This window comes from Schistocerca cancellata, chromosome 5 (assembly GCF_023864275.1).
Source record: "Schistocerca cancellata isolate TAMUIC-IGC-003103 chromosome 5, iqSchCanc2.1, whole genome shotgun sequence".
In the NCBI taxonomy this organism is placed as follows: domain Eukaryota; kingdom Metazoa; phylum Arthropoda; class Insecta; order Orthoptera; family Acrididae; genus Schistocerca; species Schistocerca cancellata.
Window position 1 is genome coordinate 563,955,458 of NC_064630.1, and position 23,990 is coordinate 563,979,447.

Sequence of the window (23,990 nt, forward strand, 5' to 3'; positions counted from 1 at the left end):
ACAAGCAACTTTCAAATTAGAAGATAACCTCTTTGTTCCAAGCTGTGTGATACTTATATCTTTGATATTTTCAGTTTAGGTAACATATCGGCTGTCAACATGAGTTGTTTTGCTGACATACAGTGCGTTTGTGAGAAAAAGTAAGTGCAGTGTCGAGAAAATGTTTACAGTGTGGAAAGCACTTGAAGTATGGGCTCAAACTCAGAATGAACGAACAATAAAGATGAGGTACTTAAATTATACTCCCACATAACCAGAATTTTTGTTACCCGAACTGTCATTGTTTTGAAATGTGAACGGTATGTAGTCGTTACAAAAGATGCTAAAATGTCACTCTCCAGGCTACAAAATATTATTTACAAGCCCGGTGACTCTTACAAGAAGTCTCATTACCATACGATGATGAATTCATTGTTAAGAATCGTTAGTCACGTTTCTAAAGTACATCAACAAAGTTGTTGTCAATTGTAAACAAAGGACGAAATGACTTTCGTTATCGAGGAAAGGCTTTGTTTGTGGCTTTTGCTGCTTTTATTGATTGGAGCAAGAGAATTTAATTGTTTCCAGAACGTATCAGTTTGTGGAACATTATGTCGATGTTCGAAACTCCATGTGCAAGTACCTCCATTCACGACGGAAGACGGCCTGAAGCTGAAATGTGGCGGTGAAACAAGGATATCTTCCCTGGGAGAGCTTCGGTTCGATAACATCTTTAGTAAAATCATTCAACTGTAAGTAAAACATTTGTTTCCTATGATTTAATGTCAAGTAAGATTGCAATACCAGTTACATAAATGGTGCATCACTATTTGTGTTGTTACTATTGTGTATTCAGTTGCGAGAATAGCAGCGATATCCAAAGAAAGCGTTATTTTTGTTCCATTAGACTTACATCATTTTCTCGTCCGCTAGTACGTCAACTGTACTTGATGGATATTCTGGCCGCTTTTACTCGTGTCTGTTTCATGAATTAGGCTACCATTATCTTACTTATTGAAATTGGGATAGGTGAAACCACAATAACAGCACTATTGTTTTGTCTTTCCCCAGGTTATCATTATACACACAAATAGTTAAGAAATGATGCTGATAGTAGTTATGTAGTTAGCTTAATCTTTACCTTGTTTTTATATTGGCGCAAGAGTCAGCTATCAGTAAACTCTACCATAGTATCTTAGCAATTATTTGTTGATACAGCTTTGTAATTTTTTATTTTGAGTAAATGCTTCTATGTATGCCCAAACAGAGGGTGAACTACTGTCAAATCAGCATAATAAAAGGATAAGTTCATTGCTATTCACTCTTGTCAATATACTAAATTAAAGTTTCTTGATATGTGAGCATAACAGAACTTGTTTTGAGTGGTTTCCTTTATATATATATACATATACACACACCTCTGTATGAGCCCTAATTTCTTGTATCTTGTCTTTGTGGTCCTTAAGCGCAGTGCATGTTGGCAGCAGTAGAATTGTTTGGCAGTCAGTTTCAGATGCCGGTTCTCTAAATTTTCTCAATAGTGTTTCTCGAAAGGAACTTGGCCTTCCCTCCAGGGATTCCCATTTGAGTTCCTGAAGCATTTCCATACCACTTAAATGTTGTTCGAACCTACCAATAACAGATCTAGCTGCCCACCTCTGAATTGCTTTGATGTCTTCCTTTAATCTGACCTGGTACGGATCCCAAACATTCAAGCGGTACTCAAGAATAGGTCACAACAGTGTCCTAATTGCGGTATCCTTTACAAGTGAACCTCTCTTTTATAAAATTCTCACAATAAACCAAAGTTGACCATTTGCCTTCCCTACCAATTTTCACATGTTCATTCCACCTCATATCGCTTTGCAGCAATACGCCCAGATATTTAAATGACTTGACTATGTCAAGCAGGACAGTAGTAATATACATCCAAACATTACAGGTGTCCCCCCCCCCCCCCCACTTGCATTGACTTACATTTCCCTACATTTAGAGCTAGCTGCCATTCATCACACCAACTGGAAATTTTGTCTAAGTCGCCTTGTATCTTCCTACAGTCACTCAATTTACACACCTTACCGTACACTATGGCATCAACAAATGACAGCTGATTGCTGCCCACCCTGTCCACCAAATCATTTAGTATATAAAGGACAACAGCAATCCTATCACACTGTTGCACTCCTGAAGATATTCTTGTCTCTGATGAACACTTGCCATTGATGACAACATACTGGGTTGTGTTATTTAAAAAGCTCTTGAGCCACTCATATATCTGTGAACTTATTCCATATGCTCGTACCTTCATTAATAGCCTGCAATGGGGCACCGTGTCAGATGCTTTCCAAAAATTTAGAAATATGGGACTTCCTGTTGCCCTTCATCCATAGATCTCAGTATATCATATGAGAAAATTGCAAGCTGAGTTTTGCAAGAGCAGTGCTTTCTAAAACCATGCTAATTCATGAACATAAGCTTCTTAGTGTAAAGAAAATTTATTATGTTCAAGGATTCAGCAGCAATCAGAGGTTAGGGATATTGGTCTGTAATTTTGAAGATTAATTCTTTTATCTTTCACCTGCACTTTTTTCCTTTTGCTCGGGACTCTGTGCTGCGTTAGGTATTCACAGTAAATGCAAGCTAGCCACGGGGCCAATGCCGTAAGGCACTCTTTTTAAAATCTAACTGGGATTCCATCTGGGCCTGGTGATTTATTTCATTTCAAATCTTTCAGTTATTTCTCCACAGAAGGTAGGCCTACACTTATTTCTGTGTCGTTCATATTGGAGTCTGCCTGATGGTCAAATGATAGTATCTTTGTACCATTCTCTTGTGTGAAAGATTTCTTGAATGTGAAATGTAAAACTTTGGCTTTCATTTTTCTATCTTCTACTGCCACAACAGACTGGTCAACAAGGGAGTGAATGGAAGCCCCCGCCCCCCTCCCGTGGTGATTTTATGTATGACCAGAATTTTTCCAGGTTGTCTGCCAGATCTTTTACAAATGTATGACAGTGGTAGTTATTGTAGGCTTCGTGCATAGATCTTTTCACAGATGCTTGAATCTCTACTAACCTTTGCTTGTTGTCATTTGTACGTCCCCTTTGGAACCTAGAGTGTAACAGCTTCTGCTTCCTCAGCATCTGCCGAATTTAGTTATTAAACCATGGTGGGTCTTTTCCATACTTTATTCACTTACTAGGCATGTAACTCTCCAGACCAAGATTTACAATTAGCTTAAACTTTGCCCATAATTCCTCTGCATCCATGTTATTGGAACTAAGTGATGCCGATTCACTGCCTAAGTGAGATGTTAATAACTGCATATCTGCAATGTCAAGCCCAAACACACTCCTAGCCTTCTTGTTTGATTTATCATCTTTCATAATCGTATTTGCTGTAATGACATGATCATTAATCCCTGTTTCTATACTGACCTTGTCAATAATGTTCAGCCTATTTGTAGCTACAAGGGTAAGATATTTCCATTACGTGTGGGCTGCTGAGCTAGCTGCTCAAGAGAATTTTCAGAAAATGTGTTCAAAAGTATTTCCCATGACTGTCTGTCTGTACGCCCCTCCCCCAATGAATCCATAGACATCCCTCCCTATACTTGACAAGTTAAAGTCACCTACAACTAGTATTGCATGATCTGGGTATTTCTGTGCTATTGACTGTAGACTTTCTTTGAATGACTCAAGAATGTCACAGTGGAATCGGGTGGCCGGTAAAAACATCCGACAATTAACTTAGTTTCACCTACACCTGTTTATACGTGACTAGATGACTTCACTGTCACACCAACTTTGATCTCAATAGAGACAATATTTTTGTCAACTACACTAAACAATCTCCCTCATATAGCCTCTAATCTTTCTTTCTGATACAAGTTCCACGACTTGCTAAATATGTCAGAGCTTTCCACTTCTTTGTGTTGCACCACTTTTTGATGAGGTATGTTCCTTTTGCTGCTGTTGTTTGTTGTTGGTATTCTTTCTGCTGTTGATGCTGTGCGTCTTGTTGCTGCTACAAAGAATATATTTTACACCAACAAACTTTGAGGGGATGTAGAATGTTTCTTGAGGAACAAAATAAGTTTAGGAACCTGTGTCCAGAAGTGTCATCCAATGACGTTACAGAGTGTCAAAGCTATAGGCACTGGTGGCTGCCGCAAGGCCTCCTCTCTGACAGCAGACGTGATGTTTTATGTGAATAGACCGCAGCTGGTCAATACATGTGTTTTCTTTTTTATAATCAGTGATCACAGCTGATTACCATGATCATCAGTGGAACAGATGGGGCTTCCTACTGCATAGACAGGCCTTCCCTCCTATGAATATGATGCTCTATTTCTGTGCTTGCTGGAGGTGTATTGTCTCCCAGAAAACTGCACAAAAGAAGAAGAAGTAAATATTCCAGAATTCGAATCAAGGACAGCTGCCAATATGAGTGGTGTAGAAGTAACTGCGTGTGAGATTGCTCTCTAAGTTTTCATATATTTTTAGGTTTCAGATACATATTTTAACGGTTTTTGTGATAATATTTACTATACAAGTGACGTATTAGTGGTTTCTTCATTCACCTCTGCCTTTCTTGTGTTGTGACCTGATATTTGTGAGTGTTTCGTATCGAGCAACTTAACCTCTTGCCTGTGTTTACATTCCGCACTGACCAGTTGCAGCTGTAGCGGCGCATCAAAAGCTAAGTACTTATTAATTGTTTGTGTATAGTGGTTTATTTAGGAACTTTAGTAGTCTTCAACCGGTGTTCTTGGCGTTTTCTGGTGAAATAATTTCAGAAGAACCTTTTGGGAACTGTTTACAGCTTCGTTACTGTGTCATTAGACATTTGATTCTCTTTCTGTATTAGTCTTTTGTTATATTAACATTTGTTGTTTATTAATACTGTTAATAATAGTAGTTACTTCCCTTGTAGAGTAAGTTTGTGATTATTGTAGTCAGGTTTTTAACATCTTCTTATTGTAGTAGCGGAACTTAGAAAAAGTAAAATTTTACCATGAGTGAGAAGTGTGGGCTTTGCCGTAGGTTCGTGAGTAGTGGATTGCGGTGTGAGACTTGTTCGAAGTATTTTCACTGGGGGGAATGCAGTGGGGAAGCCAGTGGGCATTCTGGTGAGATCCTCTCCTGGAACTGTAGGTTATGTAGCAAGAGTAAATTGATAGAGGAGCAGGAGCGTAAGATCTGTGCCCTTCAGGTGCAGTTGAAAAACGCACAGGAGGAGCTAGATAGGATGAGGAGGGAGAAGGGGGTTGGGGAATGGGAGCTGGCTGTTGGCAAGAGATCTGCTAGGAGAAGAAGATTTTCAGATAGTTTTACTATTGGTGTTTACAATAGATATGACCAACTGTCAGAGTCTAGTGGAGAGGAATCTCTAGTAGCTGTAGATGTAGGAAGTATGCAGCAGACCTCAGTAGTTACTGTGCCTAGAACAGTTGCAAAGTCGAAGAGGAAGAAGAAGGTTCTGCTGTTAGGTAGTTCTCATGGCAGAGGTGTAGGCCAGCAGTTGCAGGAAGTGCTGGGGAGTGAGTACCAGGTCACCAGCATTGTGAAGCCTAATGCAGGGTTGGCTCAGGTGACTGTTAACATAGGGGGGTTATGTAGGGATTTTACTAAAGAGGATCAGGTAGTGATTGTGGGTGGGGCTGGTAATAGTATTGATAGGGATGGGGAGTATAACATAGATGGTGACCTGGAAAAGATAGCCACTCAGACTGGCAACATGAATGTGCATTTCGTGGAACTGTTTCAGCGTCACGATCGGCCTCATCTTAATACAGCCGTCAGGCATAATAACATGAGACTTGGGGGTGCGCTGATGACAGAAAGCATGGGTCACATTTCAGTGGTGTCGGTGGAGTCTATCAGCAGGATGGGTTTCACTAGATACGGCCTGCACCTCAACAGGTATGGGAACGGGAGGTTGGCAAAGCTTATAGGTGACAGCATAGGTGGGGTTGGTGGGATCACTCATGGGAAAATTCCTGCAGTAGTGGGTGTTAGAGCTGCACCTTTTTTAGATTGAAGTCAGCTGATAGGTATTCCCTCTTAGGGGAAGTCTCTCTAACAAGGGAATCACTTTTGACAAAGCTTAGGTATCCGAGTAATGAGGGAATTAGTATATTTCAACAAAATATACAAGGTATTAGAGATAAAGTTAGTGAACTGCTTCTTGATGTTGACTCTGAAATTATTGGTGTATCTGAACACTTCTTAAATAAGGAGATAATTCAGAGGCTTCCTTTACCAGGATACAGGTTGGCTGGCTGCTTTTCGAGGAGCTCTTTGCGGTGTGGGGGAGTAGCCATGTATGTGAAAAACGGCATCGCATTTGAGTCAATTGATGTTTCAAAGTTCTGCACTAAAAAGGTGTTTGAATGTTGTGCAGGTGTGGTTAAATTTAACGGAGCTAAACTTGTAACTGTTGTTATTTATAGATCCCCAGACTCCGATTTCACAACATTTTTGCTAAAGCTAGAGGAGGTTCTTGGTTCACTTTATAGGAAATACAAAAAGTTAGTTATATATGGTGACTTCAATATTAATTGTATAAGTGATTGTGCAAGGAAGAGGATGCTGGTAGACCTCTTTAATTCATATAATCTTATGCAAACCGTATTCTTTCCAACGAGAGTGCAAGGGTACAGTAGAACAACCATAGACAACATTTTTGTTCATTCCTCATTACTAGAAGGGCATTCTGTTAGCAAAAAGGTGAATGGCCTTTCAGATAATGATGTGCAAATTTTAATTTTAAACGATTTTTATGCTGCAACACGTGTTAAATATAGTCATCAGCTGTTCAGGAAAGCTGATCCAGTTGCTGTAGAGACCTTTGTAAACCTTATAAAGGAACAAGAGTGGCAAGATGTTTATAGCGCTGATACAGTAGACGATAAATATAATGCTTTTCTCAAGACTTTTCTCATGCTCTTTGAAAGTTGCTTTCCGTTAGAACGTTTAAAACAGGGTACTAGCACAAACAGGCAGCCTGGGTGGCTGACTAGAGGGATAGGAATATCTTGTAGAACAAAGTGGCAATTATATCAAAACGTTAGAAACAGTCAACATCTAAATGCAGCAGCCCATTACAAACAGTATTGTAAGGTGCTTAAAAATGTTATTAGGAAGGCAAAAAGTATGTGGTATGCAGATAGAATAGCTAAGTCTCAGGATAAAATTAAAACCATATGGTCAGTTGTAAAGGAAGTTGCTGGTCTGCACAGACAGGTCGAGGATATAGAATCAGTGCGTAGTGGGAATGTCCGTGTTACTGATAAGTCACATATATGTACAGGATTTAATAATCACTTTCTGAATATAGCAGGTGAACTAAATAGAAACCTAGTCCCGACAGGGAATCGTATAGCGCTCTTAGAAAAAAGTGTTCCGAGGCTGTTACCTGAAATGCTCCTCCATGATACCGACAAGAGGGAGATTGAGTTAATAATTAAATCACTAAAGACCAAGAACTCTCATGGATATGACGGGGTATCCAGCAGAATACTGAAGTATTGTTCTATGTATGTTAGCCCAGTTCTCAGCCATATCTGTAACTTTTCCTTTAGGAGTGGAAGGTTTCCTGACCGATTAAAGTACTCGGTAGTGAAGCCACTTTATAAAAAGGGAGACATTGATAGTGTTGACAATTTTAGACCTATTTCTATGCCATCGGTGTTTGCTAAAGTTATCGAGAAGGTTGTATATACAAGGTTACTGGAGCATTTAAATTCACATAATTTGCTGTCAAATGTTCAGTTTGGTTTTAGAAATGGTTTAACAACTGAAAATGCTATATTCTCTTTTCTCTGTGAGGTTTTGGACGGATTAAATAAAAGGTTGCAAACGCTAGGTGTTTTCTTTGATTTAACGAAGGCCTTTGACTGTGTTGACCACAAAATATTACTGCAGAAGTTGGACCATTATGGAGTAAGGGGAGTAGCTTACAATTGGTTCCCCTCTTACTTTAAGAACAGAAAGCAGAGGGTAATTCTCCGCAATATTGAGAGTGGTAGTGATGTTCAGTCCCAATGGGGCACTGTTAAGTGGGGCGTTCCCCAAGGGTCAGTGCTGGGGCCACTGCTGTTTCTTATTTATATAAATGATATGCCTTCTAGTATTACAGGTGATTCAAAAATATTTCTGTTTGCTGATGACACCAGCTTGATAGTGAAGGATCTTGTGTGTAATATTGAAACAGTAACAAATAATGTAGTTCATGAAATAAGTTCGTGGCTTGTGGAAAATAATTTGATGCTAAATCACAGTTTATAACTCACAATTCAACAAGAACCTATATTTTGATCATACAGAATGGGCATATTATAAGCGAGACGGAACAGTTCAAATTCCTAGGCGTTCGGATAGATAGTAAGCTGTTGTGGAAAGCCCATGTCCAGGATCTTGTTCAGAAGCTGAATGCTGCTTTATTTACCATTAGAACAGTATCTGAAATAAGTGACACTTCAACACGAAAAGTAGTCTACTTCGCATATTTTCATACGCTTATGTTGTATGGTATTATTTTTTGGGGTAATTCTTCTGATTCAAAAAGGGTATTTTTGGCTAAAAAACGGGCTGTTCGAGCTATATGTGGTGTAAGTTCGAGAACCTCTTGTCGACCCCTATTCAAAAATCTGGGAATTCTGACATTGCCCTCACAGTATACATTTTCTTTAATGTCGTTTGTTGTTAGCAATATTAGCCTATTCCCAAGAGTTAGCAGCTTTCACTCAGTTAATACTAGGCAGAAATCAAATCTGCATGTAGAATGCACTTCCTTGACTCTTGTGCAAAAAGGAGTGCAGTATTCTGCTGCATCCATTTTCAATAAGCTACCACAAGAACTCAAAAATCTTAGCAGTAGCTCAAACTCTTTTAAGTGTAAACTGAAGAGTTTCCTCATGGCTCACTCCGTCTATTCTGTCGAGGAGCTCCTGAAAGAGCTAAAAAATTAAGCAAATTCCAGAGTTACATTGTTGATTGTCTTCATTTAAACTTACGACTTGTCACCTGAATATGTTTTTTTTTATATTTCATTTTATCTGTTTCTAATATCGTGTTATAATTTCATGTATTGACTCGTTCCATGACCATGGAGACTTCTCCTTAATTTGGTCCCACAGAACAATAAATAAATAAATAAATAAAAAATCTCCAGTGTTTTGTGATGTAGTATACAGAAATAGAACAACAACATCAAAATTACGGGGGGAACCTCAGCCTACACAGCAGTCATTGCGATCTACTCCACTGGAGTGTGCAATAATCGTCCATATTACATGAATAACGACAAATATCCCAAGATGTTGGCGCCATTATTAAATTTAAAGGACAGTAACCATGAATGCCAGGAAATGGAGAAGAACCATATGTGTAGGCACTGTGGCAGCCATCAGACAACAGGGTCCGAAGTATATACATCACCATTTGTTCCATTAGTACAGGAAATTAAATACATTGTACGAAGTAAACAGCATGTGAAACAAACTGCCTGAGACTTTTTTTTTTTTTCCACTTAAATAAGTTTATCGGATCGCTGGTACTCGCCACAAAGTGCTTTCACCACTTATTTTTGAATTAAATAAAATTATAGTAAGTGCTCAAAATGCCTGCCTCCAGCATTGCTGCAGGCCTGACATCTGCGTATGTTCTGGCAGCTCAGCTGAAGTGTGTGGGTGCCCCATCATGCTGGAGCCGTATACTTTGATGCACTGCAAGTGGCACCACCTCCAGTAATTCTGGCAGCGCATCCCAAGTGTATGTTGTGTAGCTGTTGCCAGTGTGTTGAGGGGGATGTTTGTAGGGGTCAGTCAGGTAGTTGTGGACCATGACAGCCCATACATTGATGGCGAACTTTTTTCTGATGACTTTGTTTGTTATCGTTTGCCTCCACCTGGCATTGTCAATTGTGGGTGTTAAACATGCCTCACGGGTGAAGGACATCTCATCTGTAAATAACACATAAACTAAACCAAACTTAACTCTGTCCAAACAGGCCCCAGTAGGCCAAGTGGTAGTGACCGATCGCCATGTCATCCTCAGCCTATTGGCATCACTGGATGCGGATATAAGGGGGGGGGGAGGGGGGGGGGCATGTGGTCAGCACACTGCTCTCCTGGCTGTTGTCAGTTTTTGTGACTGCGGAGCCCACTGCCCAAACTCCACACATGGAGAAAAATCATTGACCAACAGCACCTTTATCTTCTAAATATGGAATGAATGCCTTCCCTTCTCATACTGCACTTGTCAAACCACTGAGTGGGAGCTCGTCATTCCATGTGCCACAGCGCAGATGCTTGTGGATGGGTCTGTGTCAAACCTCTCTAGTCATCCTCCACGAATTGTGGTGTGCATATGCTTCAAACATAATGTTTGTTGTGTGGATGCTCTGTGAAACCACCTGTTTCACCCAGATGTTGATGGATGCCCATTGGGATTTTGTTGCCCATGGACATGTAAGACTGCATACCCATTACCTCTTGCTGCAACATACATGAAGTGCATGTCCTGTTGCTCAGCCCATGTGAACATCTCCATGGTGCGCCACACTAGGACACAACTAACTGTGACTGAGCACTGTGTTTCTGCTGCATATATTTGTCATTCCCCTCTCCTGCTACAGCTGTTAGTGGTCTCTACAAGGATGGTGTGACAGGCATGGCTGCATTCAGCACCATCTAATGTCCAGACAGCTGTCAGGTACATTGCGATACATTCTGCCCGTGGTCTGTTTGTGTACAAAGACATGCCTGCTGCTGAAAGGAAGGCCTAACAGCATGCGCCAGTATCTATAACTTCGATGTAGTGTAGTACCATTGGATGATGTTTCTGGACATGGGTTCCTATCCTCATTTTGTTCCTCAGACACCTTCTATGTCCGCTCAAAGTTTGTTGATGTAGTTTTGAAACTCCCTGTATATTGAGGGACCTCTCATAAATAATGAACACTAATTTTTTTTACTTACACTTTTTTTAAATTCTTTTTCCCCAGTCTCTCTCTACAGTCCTTCAGTATAGTCTCCCTTGCTTCTCTATGACTGACTCCAACACCTTGGAAGCACTATTATACCATCCAGAACACCAGTTCTGTTCATCTGTCGAATGGCTTGGGTAATGATGGTAGAAAGTTCTTCCAGAGAAAGATAACAGTATCCATGATATAGGTTTTTTCAACTTTGGTAACAGTTCAGATTCTGGTGGACTAATGTCTGGGCTGTAGGGAGGATGGGGCAACACTTCCCATCCATATTCATGCAGTTTTTGGGCTACAAAATAGCTGATATTTGGGCGAGTATTGTTGTGGAGAATGAGTGGTCCAGCCTCAAGCAACTGAGGTCAGGTTTTTTGCATTTTTCTGCTCAAATTTTGCATCAAGTTACGATAAAACACTGCTGTGACACTTGTTCCACATTGGCTCTATCTGTCATGATGATTCCTTGGTGATCATAAGCAAAAATCTTCATTTGATTGAGAACGTCAAATTTTTTTTGGACATGGAGAATCTGAAGCTCTCCATTCATTGGACTGTGATTCCAACTCCAATTCAAAGTTTGTCACCCACATTTCATCAATAGTGACAATTTGCCACAAGAATCCTTTACCTTCATGGTCGAATCATTGTTTGAGCTAGGTTGCAATATCTAGGAGTTTCTGTTCTTCTCTTCAGCAGACAAACAGTCTGGGACTCATCTTGCAGAAATTTTTCTCTTCACAAATCATGCATCAGAATATGGAATACTGACATTGGAAGAATTCTCGTGGCTTCAGAGAGTTCCTCAGAAGTCACACTGCAATCTTCTTCAACAGCATCTGCCACAAGTTTCACACTTTGTTCATCTGTTCATGTTTTCAGTCTTCCAGGTCTTGGATTATCGTCCATGCTCATACAACAACCACACAAGTCATTAACCCAACTTGAAACTGTACTATGGTCCACTGTAAATTCATGACAAACTTCACTTAATGCACTGTGGATTTGTGTCGGGTTTTTGCTATGTACAGTTTTGATCTTGATGTATGACATCTGTGGTCTTCAACATCATTGTACCCAAGACCCGTGCAGGTTCCATTTCTACCTCTCACCAATTTTATGTTAGAGGGCACAGTGAAAAAACAAAAACATGTATGTCTTCCTCAAGTTTCCAACTACATCTGATGTAATTTTCATTGTTGTTGCATCAAACAGTCCACAGTAATATCAACTTGTGCCTTACTTATAAAATATCCCTTGTATGTTGGGTCTGTTGTATTGGATGACCATAACATATAATTAGCCAGATTTGTATGCTTGAGAATAAGAAATGATAGAAGTTCAAAGAGCACCAAAATTTATTAGTATCTGTTTGATGGTTGAAGAATTTATAAACTGCAGGAAACTGCCTGTCTGCAGTACAAAGATGATCTTAAAAGTTTTCAGCCTGATAGTGAAACAGACAATATATGCTTTCAAAGAAGTTTTAATTTTGAACATAATCTCCTCTAATATCAATGCATTTCATCCAGCAGTGTTCCAGAGCCATTATCAGCTCTCTGTAGTGTTCCTCCAGAAGTGCTGCAAAGTAGCGATTTATAGCTGTGATGGCTTCTTAATTGGATGAACAGTGGTGATCAGTGAGGAATTTCTTAAGTTTTGAGAATAGATGGAAGTCCGAGAGAGCCAAATCTGGGGAATAGGGTGTATGTTCCAACACTTCATACTGCAAATTCCTCAATTTCCCCTTGGCCAAGACACCATTGTGGGCAGGTGCATTGTCCTGATTGAAGACAATTTTTTTCTTCTTTAAGCAGGGTCTGTTTTCATGAATGCTTGTGTCCAGTTTTATTAGAAGTGGAGAACAGTTACTTGTGTTTTTCTTAAAACTTGCCAAGCACTTTTTGGAAAGTTTCATGTGAATGCATTTGTGATCTGCAGAGAACAAATGGGGGTCTCATCCTGCACAGAGTTTTCTCATGTTAAGTCCTTGTTGCAATATGTGACCGACACATTTCTTTGAGACCCCTAGAGCATTAGAAACTTCACACACCCATATACGCAGATCTTGCAAACTCATATCACCTAGTTTGTCAGTGATATCCGGTGTGCTTGACTTTTTGGACATCCTTCGCATGGGTCATCTTGGATGCTTTCATGGCCACATTTAAACTTGGCCATCTTCATGGTTGAAATTGAAGGTGAAGAGCCGCCACACACATTTACAAGCTGCTAATGAATTTTGGTCAGTGTTAAACCTTCTTTTACGAAGAATTTAATCACTGCACAGTACTCAATTTTTGCTATTTTCAACACTAAGCACACTGCAACTGTCTACAGTCATCTGCTGCCTGGAATGACTTACAATTTTATGTGGCATGTACTAACATGTGTACCAACATAAGGGGGGGGGGGCGAATCACGTGAGTAGTGCTGCGTTCTCTGGGCGAGGCCGAGAACTTTTCAGATAGCCCTTGTAGTGCAATTAGATTTATCAAATGCTGATGTCCAATAGTTTTTCTGATTATATGTGCTTGTCATAGCCCCATTGCATATGCTGTGGCTGCCGTAACACACTGTCATGCGAATCTGTAATGGAGAAGGTAGCTGCTAAGCAGAGACAATGGTACTCTCGTGACCCACTGCTGAGTAGACCTGTATGTGGAGTCATTGTTACAGTAGAAAGTTTTGGAAAATTGAAAAATTCAAAAACAGATTGTGGTTGTAATTATTTTATTTGGTCAGCATGAGAGCATTACAGAGGTGTTTCATAAATAGTCAGTGTGAGCATCTACGAGAGGGGCATTACTCATAAAATGGTAGCTCATTTTTAAATTCAGAGAGCTCATGTGGAGATAAAAGTTTGGAACTAAAATTTCTGGTTCGCCTATCATACACCAGGTGTTCTGGCAAACAGTGACTGGTACTGTATTTTGTAGGTGACCTAGATGTAAAGCAGTAATAGCTGGCCGGAGTGGCCGAGCGGTTCTAGGCGCTACAGTCTGGAACCGCGCGACCGCTACGATCGCAGGTTTGAATCTTGTCTCGGGCATGGATGTGTGTCATGTCCTTAGATTAGTTAGGTTTAAGTAGTTCTAAGTTCTAGGGGACTGATGACCTTAGAAGTTAAGTCCCATAGTGCTCAGAGCCATTTGAACCATTTGTAAAGCAGTAATATTATGAATTCTTTTTCCTCAGACATCTTCAAAAAATAATATTGTCACAAAATTAATAATCATTCTCTGTTGACTAGTGTGTTGTCTGTTTTGCAGTATAACATACGAAGCCTAAACTTACCACAAAATTAAAAGAAACTGCATTTAGGACCTAACTGTAGACTACTTATTTTGTTACAAGTTGAGTTGATGAATTGATTACTTTTCATCAGACATTTATTTTTATACTTGTCGTTACAGGTAGACCTTTTCTCTCATCCAGTGTGTGTAAATTTCATGCTTATCTGTTAACAGACATTATTTGCAAGTTTACTTTCAAAGAATTGACCCTAATATACAACAAAATTATTTTACATTTCATTGTCTGTTGGATTATTTAATAGCATGAAAGTCTTTGTATCTACATGTATTTTTTTTAAAAAAAACAACTTCTGCTTACATCATTAGTATCTTAATTATGTGAGGAACAAAATAATTTTTGTTGATCTTAGCTGCCAATCTCTATGTTCCAGGAATCTCTCAGGAAATGATATAACGGAAATACCATCTGGAATTTTTTCAACTCTTCAAAATTTGCAGAAACTGTAAGTGAAATAAAATTTATTGTAATTTCTTATAATCTAATAGGGATTACTTGGTTTGCTCTATCAGTTAGACTGTATTTACATTGAGGTGACCCAAAAAGCATAAAATATAGTCTTATTAATTACTTTTAATGTCAATAGGCAGAACATAACTACTTACAAATAGGTATGTTGAAGTTGGAAGCTCAGTTTGTTTGTGTAGCAAGAAATTGTTAATCATAGGATTCTGTGATAATTTTTATGCAGATTTTTTGACTTCTATTATTGGATGCAGAATTGTAGGAGCCCTGGATGCCTACCCTCCGTCATAAGTCAGACCTACACTGCACCAAGGAAGCAGCTACTAGGGTACCAGAGTACTTTGGCATGCACATTTATAGGAACAGGAAGCTAAGTGAAAGCAGAAGTTAATAGCAGTGAAATTTTAAATTCTGACTGGAATGCACATTGTAAAAATAGACTGGTCTCCAGTTGTATAAGTGTATTTATAGCCGTAATAATATGGCAATATCTAGTGAGATTAGTACAGCTTCCAAATATGAAATAATTTTGGTGGAGATAAAGTGTTAAAGGAGGATCAAACATGGTAATTTGGTGCTTTTATAGATCGCCTGTTTTAGGAATCACAATGGTGGGACATTTCAGGGACAGCTTGGAGACGGTTGCACATAAATTACCTGGTAAGGAATTACAGGGACATTTCAGCTTATCTGCTGTAGAGTTGGAGAGTCATGTGATTAGGATGCGTGGTATAAACAGGGTCTCATGTGCTATTGTTGTGAATGTCTTAGCCAAAAATTATCTTAAGTAGTTAGTCAGTGATGTGGCTCATTATGTCTTCTGTTCATAAATAGGTTCAAATTTAGATCTTCTGCTTATAAATAGGTTCAAAGTTTACAAGTACAATTCAGTTTACAACGAACAAAGTATTAAGGATCAGGCTGTTTTTGACTACAGTTCTCAACAGAATGTTAAGAAAGGTGGTAAGAAAATATTTCTGCTTAATAAGTGTGATAAGAAACAATTTTCAGGTTACTTGAGCAGCAGTGCTCTTTCAGATTTAAAATGTTGAAGTATAAATGAACAAATTCAGAGAGAGTTGTACAAAATTGGTATGTGCCAAGCAAAGTTATGGGGGAGGAGCAAGACCCATCATGGTTCATTAGCCACATTAGTGGACTACTCTGAAAGAAAAGAGAAATTCACCACAGATTTAAACATAGCTAAGCCTTGTGCACAAAACTCAATGAGGCCAAAATGAATGCATGAAGAACTCAATGAATTTTAAGTATAATTCTGTCTGTTGACTGGAAGGAGAATCATAAGAAGTTTTGATCTGACATTATGTCAGTAAATGGTTCAAAGCCTCTATGTAGGCACTCAGTAACAATAGTGGAGGGTACCTGAGAGAAGGCTGTAGTACAAAAAGTTCATTTTCTGAAATTGTTTCGCAGAGGAAAATTGTACTGTGATCCCTCCTTTCAATCATCCCATAACCTCTGAAATGTTAAGTATCGATATAAGTGACCATGGTATAGATAATCAACTAAAATTACTGAACAGAGGAAAGTCAGCTGAATGTGGTGGGATCCTTCAATATTCAAATAGAGTATATTGAAGAAGTTGCACTTCTTCTAGCAGCAGTGTATGACAGTTTGCTGGAATAATAAAACACACATCATTCTCAATTTATAGAACAGCCATGGAACAGACACACACAACTTGATGCCTATATTGCTGACGTCAGTGTTTTGTATAATTTTGGAACATGTTTTATGCTTGTGTATTAAGAAATGTGTCCAGTAACAAGTAAACTGCTGCAGGTCACTTAGTAGGGACTGTTTCTTGCTGGGTTTCTCAGACTTGCAGAAGTTTGTTGCGTTCAGGACCAGTAAAAAAATGTCAGTGTCAAAAAGTGAGAAATACATGTGGATCAATGAAAGAACAAAATTGTTAGTTCCAGAAAGTGGAAATGTTCCTGCATTGTGGTACACAAAACATGGGGATTTTAAGAACAGGGTTATAAAGCAGGACTTGTAAGAAAATATTGCAGCAGATTTTCAGTCAACAGGTGCCAAAATACGCGAAGAAATTCACAAATTGTGGACGCACTACGGAAAAGATATTAATATAGTGCACCTTGAAAACTTAAACATATGTGGCTTTGTAGCCATTTCTTCAGCCAAACATTTCTTTTTTGATCTTGTCATTTTTCATCATGATTTTTCTTTGATGATAATAATAATAATGCAAAATAGTGTCAGCTGCTCTGATTTTGAAGTATGATACTGTAAACTTCTGCTTGCCTATCACATGACTCTTGTGGAAACACTTCTACAAGTACGTGCAGCAAGTTCCTGAAATCAATTTGCTCAAGTTACTTGTATAAGTAAAATTTGCCCAAGTTTTTATTCTAATATAAATTCCTCAACAAGTCCTCACCGAAGTTACTTCCTATTTGATGTAGGCCTTTATGACTTTTCTGCAGACCAAAAATGTCCACTGTAGGAATGAACGTGGATTCCACAACCAACCATTGTGTGACTTTGTCCCTAAAACCCATAAGGCAGTAGGTACCAGCATTCAGGTTGACGCCTTGTTTATTGACTCCCTGGACGCATTGGGTACAGTTCCACTCTGTTACATAATGAAATAAATACTAGCATATGGACTATCAGACCAGCTTTGTTACTGGATTGAATTGTTTACTGCAAATAGAACACCACGTGTCATTCTTAATGAACAGAAATCGTCAGACATAAAAGTGTCTTTGGGCATGCCCCCAGGAAGTGTTACTTGACTATTAGTGTTTACGCTATATATAAATGACCTAGTGGATAAAGTCAGAAGCTCCACAAGGCTGTTCATGGATGCTGCTGTTGGATATAGAGAGCTCACAGTACTAGAAAACTGTAGCAAAATGTTAAAAGACCCACAGGGCATCAACATTTGGGACAGGGATTGGCAGCTGACCCTCAACCTAGACAAATCTAAAATATTGCACACAAGTTTGATTAAACAGTTGCCGAACAATGACTGGAAGCAGTCGTGTCCGTTAAATACCTGGGAGTATGTATACGGAGGAATTTGATATGAAATGAGCATGTAAAACTAAATATAGTTAAGACAGGTGCCAGACAGATTCAGTGAATCCTTAAGAAGTATAGTCCACTCATGAAGGACATATATTACAAAACCCTTATCCGTCCACCCTGATATTTGAGTAATGGTCCTCAATTTGGGATCCTTACCAAGTAGGGTTGTAGATGGGAGTGGAGAAGATCCAAAAGAGAGGACACTGTGTTTCATCACAAGTTCATTTAGTAAGAGCGAAAGTGTCCTGGAAACTCACACTAATGGTAGATATAGGAATGGTCAGGGAAGTGCCAGCTGATTATACAATAACTTCCATTTGCTTCAATAAACCTTTCAAAGTAATAATGGAACTAGGGAGTAGTGGAAGAATGAACCACGATATTGTTTAAGAGACCTAGTATGGTTTACTAACAGATGGGAAACAGATGAAGGTGCTGGGCCCAGGGTATAAGGGGGAACAGCCTTGACTAGAGAGAACAATCTCTAAAAGGGAGGTGGCTACAGAATTCCAGGCAGAAATATTTGCTCAGTGAGGTCAGAGATCGTTCCAGAATTCCATGGAACCCTTCTGAAGCTAGGGGAAAGCAACAGGTTAAACCTGCGGTGGGTCCTTGGTCACCCAGCAATTAGTGGTAATGAACGAGCTGATAGGCTGGTCGGGACAGGAAAAATGACTTCATTTTTTGGATCAACTGTCTCAATAAGCAGCACACATAATGTTGTTGTAAAATCCGAAAACAAAAACGTGGTAACCTAATAGTGCTAAAGTCATGTTTTAAAAGGAGCTCTACAGTCCTAGGCTTGAACAGGAGTCAGATGAAACTCGTGTGAGGACTAATGACAGGCCATATGAACTTTTAGAAACACTTGCACACAATAGATATAGAGAAAGAAGCCCCTAAGTAGAGAGTATGCGAGAAGTGGGGTGAAACTGCACCACATTTAATCATCCAGTGTGAAGTGTGAAGGCCAAAAGACACCAGATTTTCAGGTCTTTCATTCCTAAAGAAATTGTATCGAGTAAACAACTAATAAAGAGCTGCCTACTGCTATTTAAGGGTACTGGCTGGCTTTACACAAATGATAGGAAGAGGAATGGTGCAATAAACTCTGTTTCAGCACAGGCAATATCTGGCTAAGGCCACTGTTGCTTTGTCTCCCTGTACAGATCAAATCAACTGCAAAAGTGCCTTGGAGGTACTCATCCAGCTTCAGTGCCAGACAATACAAGGAAGGTGCTGTGCATCCTGGAGATATTTACTGTGAACGAAGTGAAGCCGCCTATGAGAATGGTCCTTCAAAAAGATTTCTACTCTATCCATGATCACACAGTCTTCCATCGTTGTAGATTCCTTTTTCAAATTTCGGAATTGTTGATTTAATCTTTGATAAGACTTTCTCCAATATCAGAATTTTTGTATATTAAAATTTCCAAGTTGTGTCTTCCACAGTGAAACATTGTGTCAAAATATGGTAGAAAACCCAAAGAGATTCTGGTTGTATGTAAAGTAAATCAGTGGCAAAAAACAGTCAATACCGTCACTGCGTGATAGCGATGGTAATGTTATCGATGATGGTGCCACTAAAGCGGAGTTACTAAATACAGTTTTCCGTAATTCTTTCATGAAAGAAGACAAAGTAAATATTCCAGGATTTGAAACCAGAACAGCTGTTGGTACGAGTGACATAAAAGTAGATATCTTAGGTGTTGCGAAACAACTCAAATCACTTAAGAAAGGCAAGTCTTCTGATCCAGATGGTATACCAATCAGGTACCTTTCAGAGCATGCAGACACAATCTTAGCAATCATATACAACCATTCCCTTGACGAAAGGTCTGTTCCTAAAGACTGGAAAGTAGCACAGGTCACGCCAATATTCATGAAAGGAAACAGGAGTAACCCATTGAATTACAGACCCATATCACTGACCTCAATTTGCAGTGGAATTTTGGAGCATATACTGTACTCGAACATTATGAATCATCTTGAAGAAAATGACTTATTGATACATAACCAACACAGGTTCAGAAAATATAGTTCTTGTGCAACACAGCTAGCTCTTTATTCCCATGAAGTAATGAGTGCTGTCGACAAAGGATCTCAGATCGATTCCATATTGCTAGATGTCTAGAAGGCTTTTGATACCTTTCCTCACAAGCGACTATTAATCAAATTGCCTGCATATGGATTATCATGTTAGTCATGTGACTGGATTCGTGATTTCCTCTCAGAGAGGTCACAGTTCGTAGTGATAGACGGTAAATCATTGAGTAGAACAGAAGTGTTATCTGGCATTCCGCAAGGTAGTGTCATAGGCCCTGTGCTATTCCTGATTTACCTAAATGATCTAGGTGATAATCTGAGCATAAATGATCTAGGTGATAATCTGAGCAGCCCCCTTAGACTGTTTGCAGGTGACGCTGTAATTTACCGTCTAGTAAAATCATCAGACGATCAATTCCAGTTAAAAAATTATCTAGAGAGCTCTACAAAGCCCTTGTTCAATCCCGCCTTGACTATGGGAGTCTGGTTTATGGTTCGGCAGTGCCCTCAGCATTGCGTGTACTGGACCCAGTGCACCACTGCAGCATTCGCCTAGTGAGGGGAGCTTTTAGAATGAGTCCGGTGACCAGTGCCCTGGTGGAGGCTGGAGTCACTCCATTGCAGATCCGACGTGCACAACTGCTTGCACACATTTGTAGTTCTCCTGAGCATCCAAATTACTGTCTCCTTTTTCCACCCATAGCAGTTCATCTCCCGCATCGGTGGCTAAGGTCAGGGCTAACGATTGTGGTTCACGTGCAATCCCTTCTGTCTGAACTGGAATCCTTCCCTTTACCATCTCCCATCCAGGTCCGTCCGCATACATCTCCATGGTGTAAAGATAAGCCACAGATTCGTCTGGACCCTTTGCATGACCCTAGGGACTCAGTTACTCCTGCTACTCTCCGCTATCACTTCCTCTCGATTCTTGACGTGTTCCGGGGCTCTGAAGTAGTTTACACCAATAGCTCGATGGCTGATGGTCATGTTGGCTTTGCCTACGTCCCCAGAGGCCATTTTTAACAGCATTCCTTGGCCCGATGGCTGCAGTGTATTCACTGCAGAGCTGGTGGCCATCTGTCATGCACTTCAGTATATCCGTACATGTCCCGGGCAATTGTTTGTTCTGTGTACTGACTCCTTGAGCAGCCTACAAGCTATCGACCAGTACTACCCGTGTCATCCTTTGGTAGCGACCATCCAGAAGTCCATCTGTGCCCTGGAACGGTCCAGTCATTCAGTGGTGTTTGTCTGGCCCCAGGTCACATCAGAATCCCAGGCAACGAATTTGCCGACGGGCTGGCCAAACAGGCTACGCGGAAACCGCTTCTGGAGATGGACATCTCTGAACCTGACCTGCATTCTGACTTATGCCGCAGGGTTTTTTGGCTTTGGGAGATGTAATGACATAACAGTATGCACAACAAACTGCGTGTCATTAAGGAGACTACAAATGTGTGGAATTCTTCCATATGGGCCTTTCGCAGGGAATCAGTTGTCCTCTGCCAGCTCCCCATTGGCCATGCTTGCGCAACCCACGGTTACCTCCTGCACCCTGAAGACCTGCCTCAGTGTTGGTGCGGCGCCTGGCTGACAGTGGCCCATCTTCTGGTGCACTGTCCCACTTTGACTGCCCAGTGACAGAATCTTGGGTTACCGGACTCGTTGCCACTAATTTTATCTGACAACCCCTCATTGGCTAATTCAGTTTTATGTTTTATTCGTGAGGGTGGGTTTTATCATTTGATCAAAGTTTTAGTTCATGTCCTTTGTTCCCCTGTGTCCTCCACCGTAGTGCTTCTATGGTGGAGGTTTTAATGTGTTGCAGAGTGGCTAGCATCTCCTTTTTATTCTCATGGTCATACAGCCATCGTATGCTCCCTGCCGCCGTTGGATAAGCAGCTGCAGCAGCAAGTCGTATACCCCTAGCTTACTTATTTGTTACATAGTTTAATTCTTAATTTCTTTGCATGTTTTTGGGTACTTGCATTGTTTAATTCATAAATTTCGGGCGTATTATAGTATTTGAGAGTTGTAGCATCGCGCTTTAGTGTTTACTTCGTAGATTCTTACTTAAATTGCGTGAGAGTTTCGTATAGGAGGTGTAATTTCGAGTTTTAGTTGCTGTAATCGTAAATTCAGGCAGATTGTTGCGCAGTCGTTAGGCATTTGTACAGGTTAGTTAATACATTCTTTGCGTTTTTCCCTTGCGTTATCTAGGCACGGACTTGTGTTTCAGTAACTGTTGTTCAACATCGATTAGAATGGACAGGGACTGTGATTGCTGTGTTCGGATGAGGGCTGAGTTGGCATCCCTTCGCTTACAGCTGCAAGCGGCGCTGACTTCGGTTGCGCAGCTTGAGGCTGGTGCCAATTGGCACCACTGTGGGGAGCCGGACTTGGGTATCACGGGGATGTCAACCTCGTCCCGTCTGTCCCCAGATCGGTCTGCCGCTGTGGTTGCCCCAGTTGCTGCCCGCAGTGGGGCTGAGCCCTCACCTGTGGTTGATTGGGAGGTCGTTCCAAGGCATGGCAGGCAGCGAAAGACGTCCCCAGAGGCTGATCAGAAAGCCTCCTCGGTGCGTCTGACAAACAGGTTTCAGGCACTGTCTCTGGCAGAGCCAGATGCAGCTGCCTGCCCTGTTTCAGAGGATGATTCTCAGCCTTCAAGGTCTGGGTAATCACAGAGGGTGGGCTTATTGGTAGTTGGGAGCTCCAATTTTAGGTGCGTAATGGGGCCCCTTAGGGATATGGCGGCTAAGGAGGGGAAGAAATCCAGTGTGCATTCCGGGTGGAGTCATTCCTGATGTGGAAAGGGTCCTTCCGGATGCCGTGAAGAGCACAGGGTGCAGCCAGCTGCAGGTGGTGGCACATGTCGGCACTAATGACGTATGTCGCTTTGGATCTGAGGAAATTCTCTCTGGATTCCAGCGGCTATCTGATTTGGTGAAGGCTGCAGGTCTTGCTTACGAGATGAAGGCAGAGCTCACCATCTGCAGCATCGTTGACAGAATCGACTGCGGACCTTTGGTGCAGAGCCGGGTGGAGGGTCTGAATCAGAGGCTCAGACGGTTTTGCGACCATGTTGGCTGCAGATTCCTTGACTTGCGCCATAGGGTGGTGGGGTTTCGGGTTCCGCTGAATAGGTCAGGAGTTCACTACACTCAGCTGGTGGCTACACGGGTAGCGGAGGCTGTGTGGCGTGGACTGGGCGGTTTTTTAGGTTAGAAGGCCTCGGGAAAGTACGGGGTGGGCTACAATCTCAAAGGGTGCATAGCAAATACAGGACGTGCTTGGATCAAGGAACAGTCGGAATTGTAGTTGTAAATTGTTGTAGTTGTGCTGGGAAAATCCCTGAGCTTCAGGTGCTAATAGAAAGCACAGAAGCTGAAATCGTTATAGGTACAGAAAGCTGGCTAAAGCCTGAAACGAGTTCTGCAGAAATTTTTACGAAGTCTCAGACGGTGTTCAGGAAAGATAGATTAGGCAGAATTGGTGGTGGACTGTTTGTGTCTGTCAGTAGTGGTTTATCTTGTAGTGAAGTCGAAGTAGATACTCCGTGCGAATTGGTATGGGTGGAGGTTATGCTTAACAGCCGAACTAAGTTAATAATTGGCTCCTTCTACCGACCCCCAGACTCCGATGATATAGTTGCTGAACAGTTCAGAGAAAATTTGAGTCTCGTAACAAATAAATACCCCACTCATACGGTTATAGTTGGTGGGGACTTCAACCTTCCCTCGATATGTTGGCAAAAATACTTGTTCAAAGCCGGTGGTAGGCAGAAAACATCTTCCGAGATTGTCCTAAATGCTTTCTCCGAAAATTATTTCGAGCAGTTAGTCCACAAACCCACGCAAATTGTAAATGGTTGCGAAAACACACTTGACCTCTTAGCCACAAACAATCCAGAGCTGATAGAGAGCATCATGACTGATACAGGGATTAGTGATCACAAGGTCGTTGTAGCTAGGCTCAATACTGTTTCGTCCAAATCCACCAGAAACAAACGCAAAATAATTTTATTTAAAAAAGCGGATAAAGTGTCACGAGAAGCCTTCCTAAGAGACAATCTCCATTCCTTCCGAACTGACTATGCAAATGTAGACGAGATGTGGCTC

At 40.8% G+C, this 23,990-nt stretch overlaps 1 protein-coding gene across 2 annotated transcripts in view; it reads left to right on the plus strand.

The window, feature by feature from the left end:
• The first annotated feature begins 91 nt into the window (after positions 1-91).
• LOC126187851 (adhesion G protein-coupled receptor A3) overlaps positions 92-23,990 on the plus strand; it is a 173,234-nt gene continuing 149,335 nt past the window's right edge. For both annotated transcript variants that reach the window (XM_049929165.1, XM_049929166.1), the window contains exons 1-2: positions 92-731; positions 14,657-14,728. In XM_049929165.1, the coding sequence (XP_049785122.1) occupies positions 484-731; positions 14,657-14,728 (320 nt within the window). In that variant the 5' untranslated portion in view covers positions 92-483. The remainder of the gene's footprint in view (positions 732-14,656; positions 14,729-23,990) is intronic.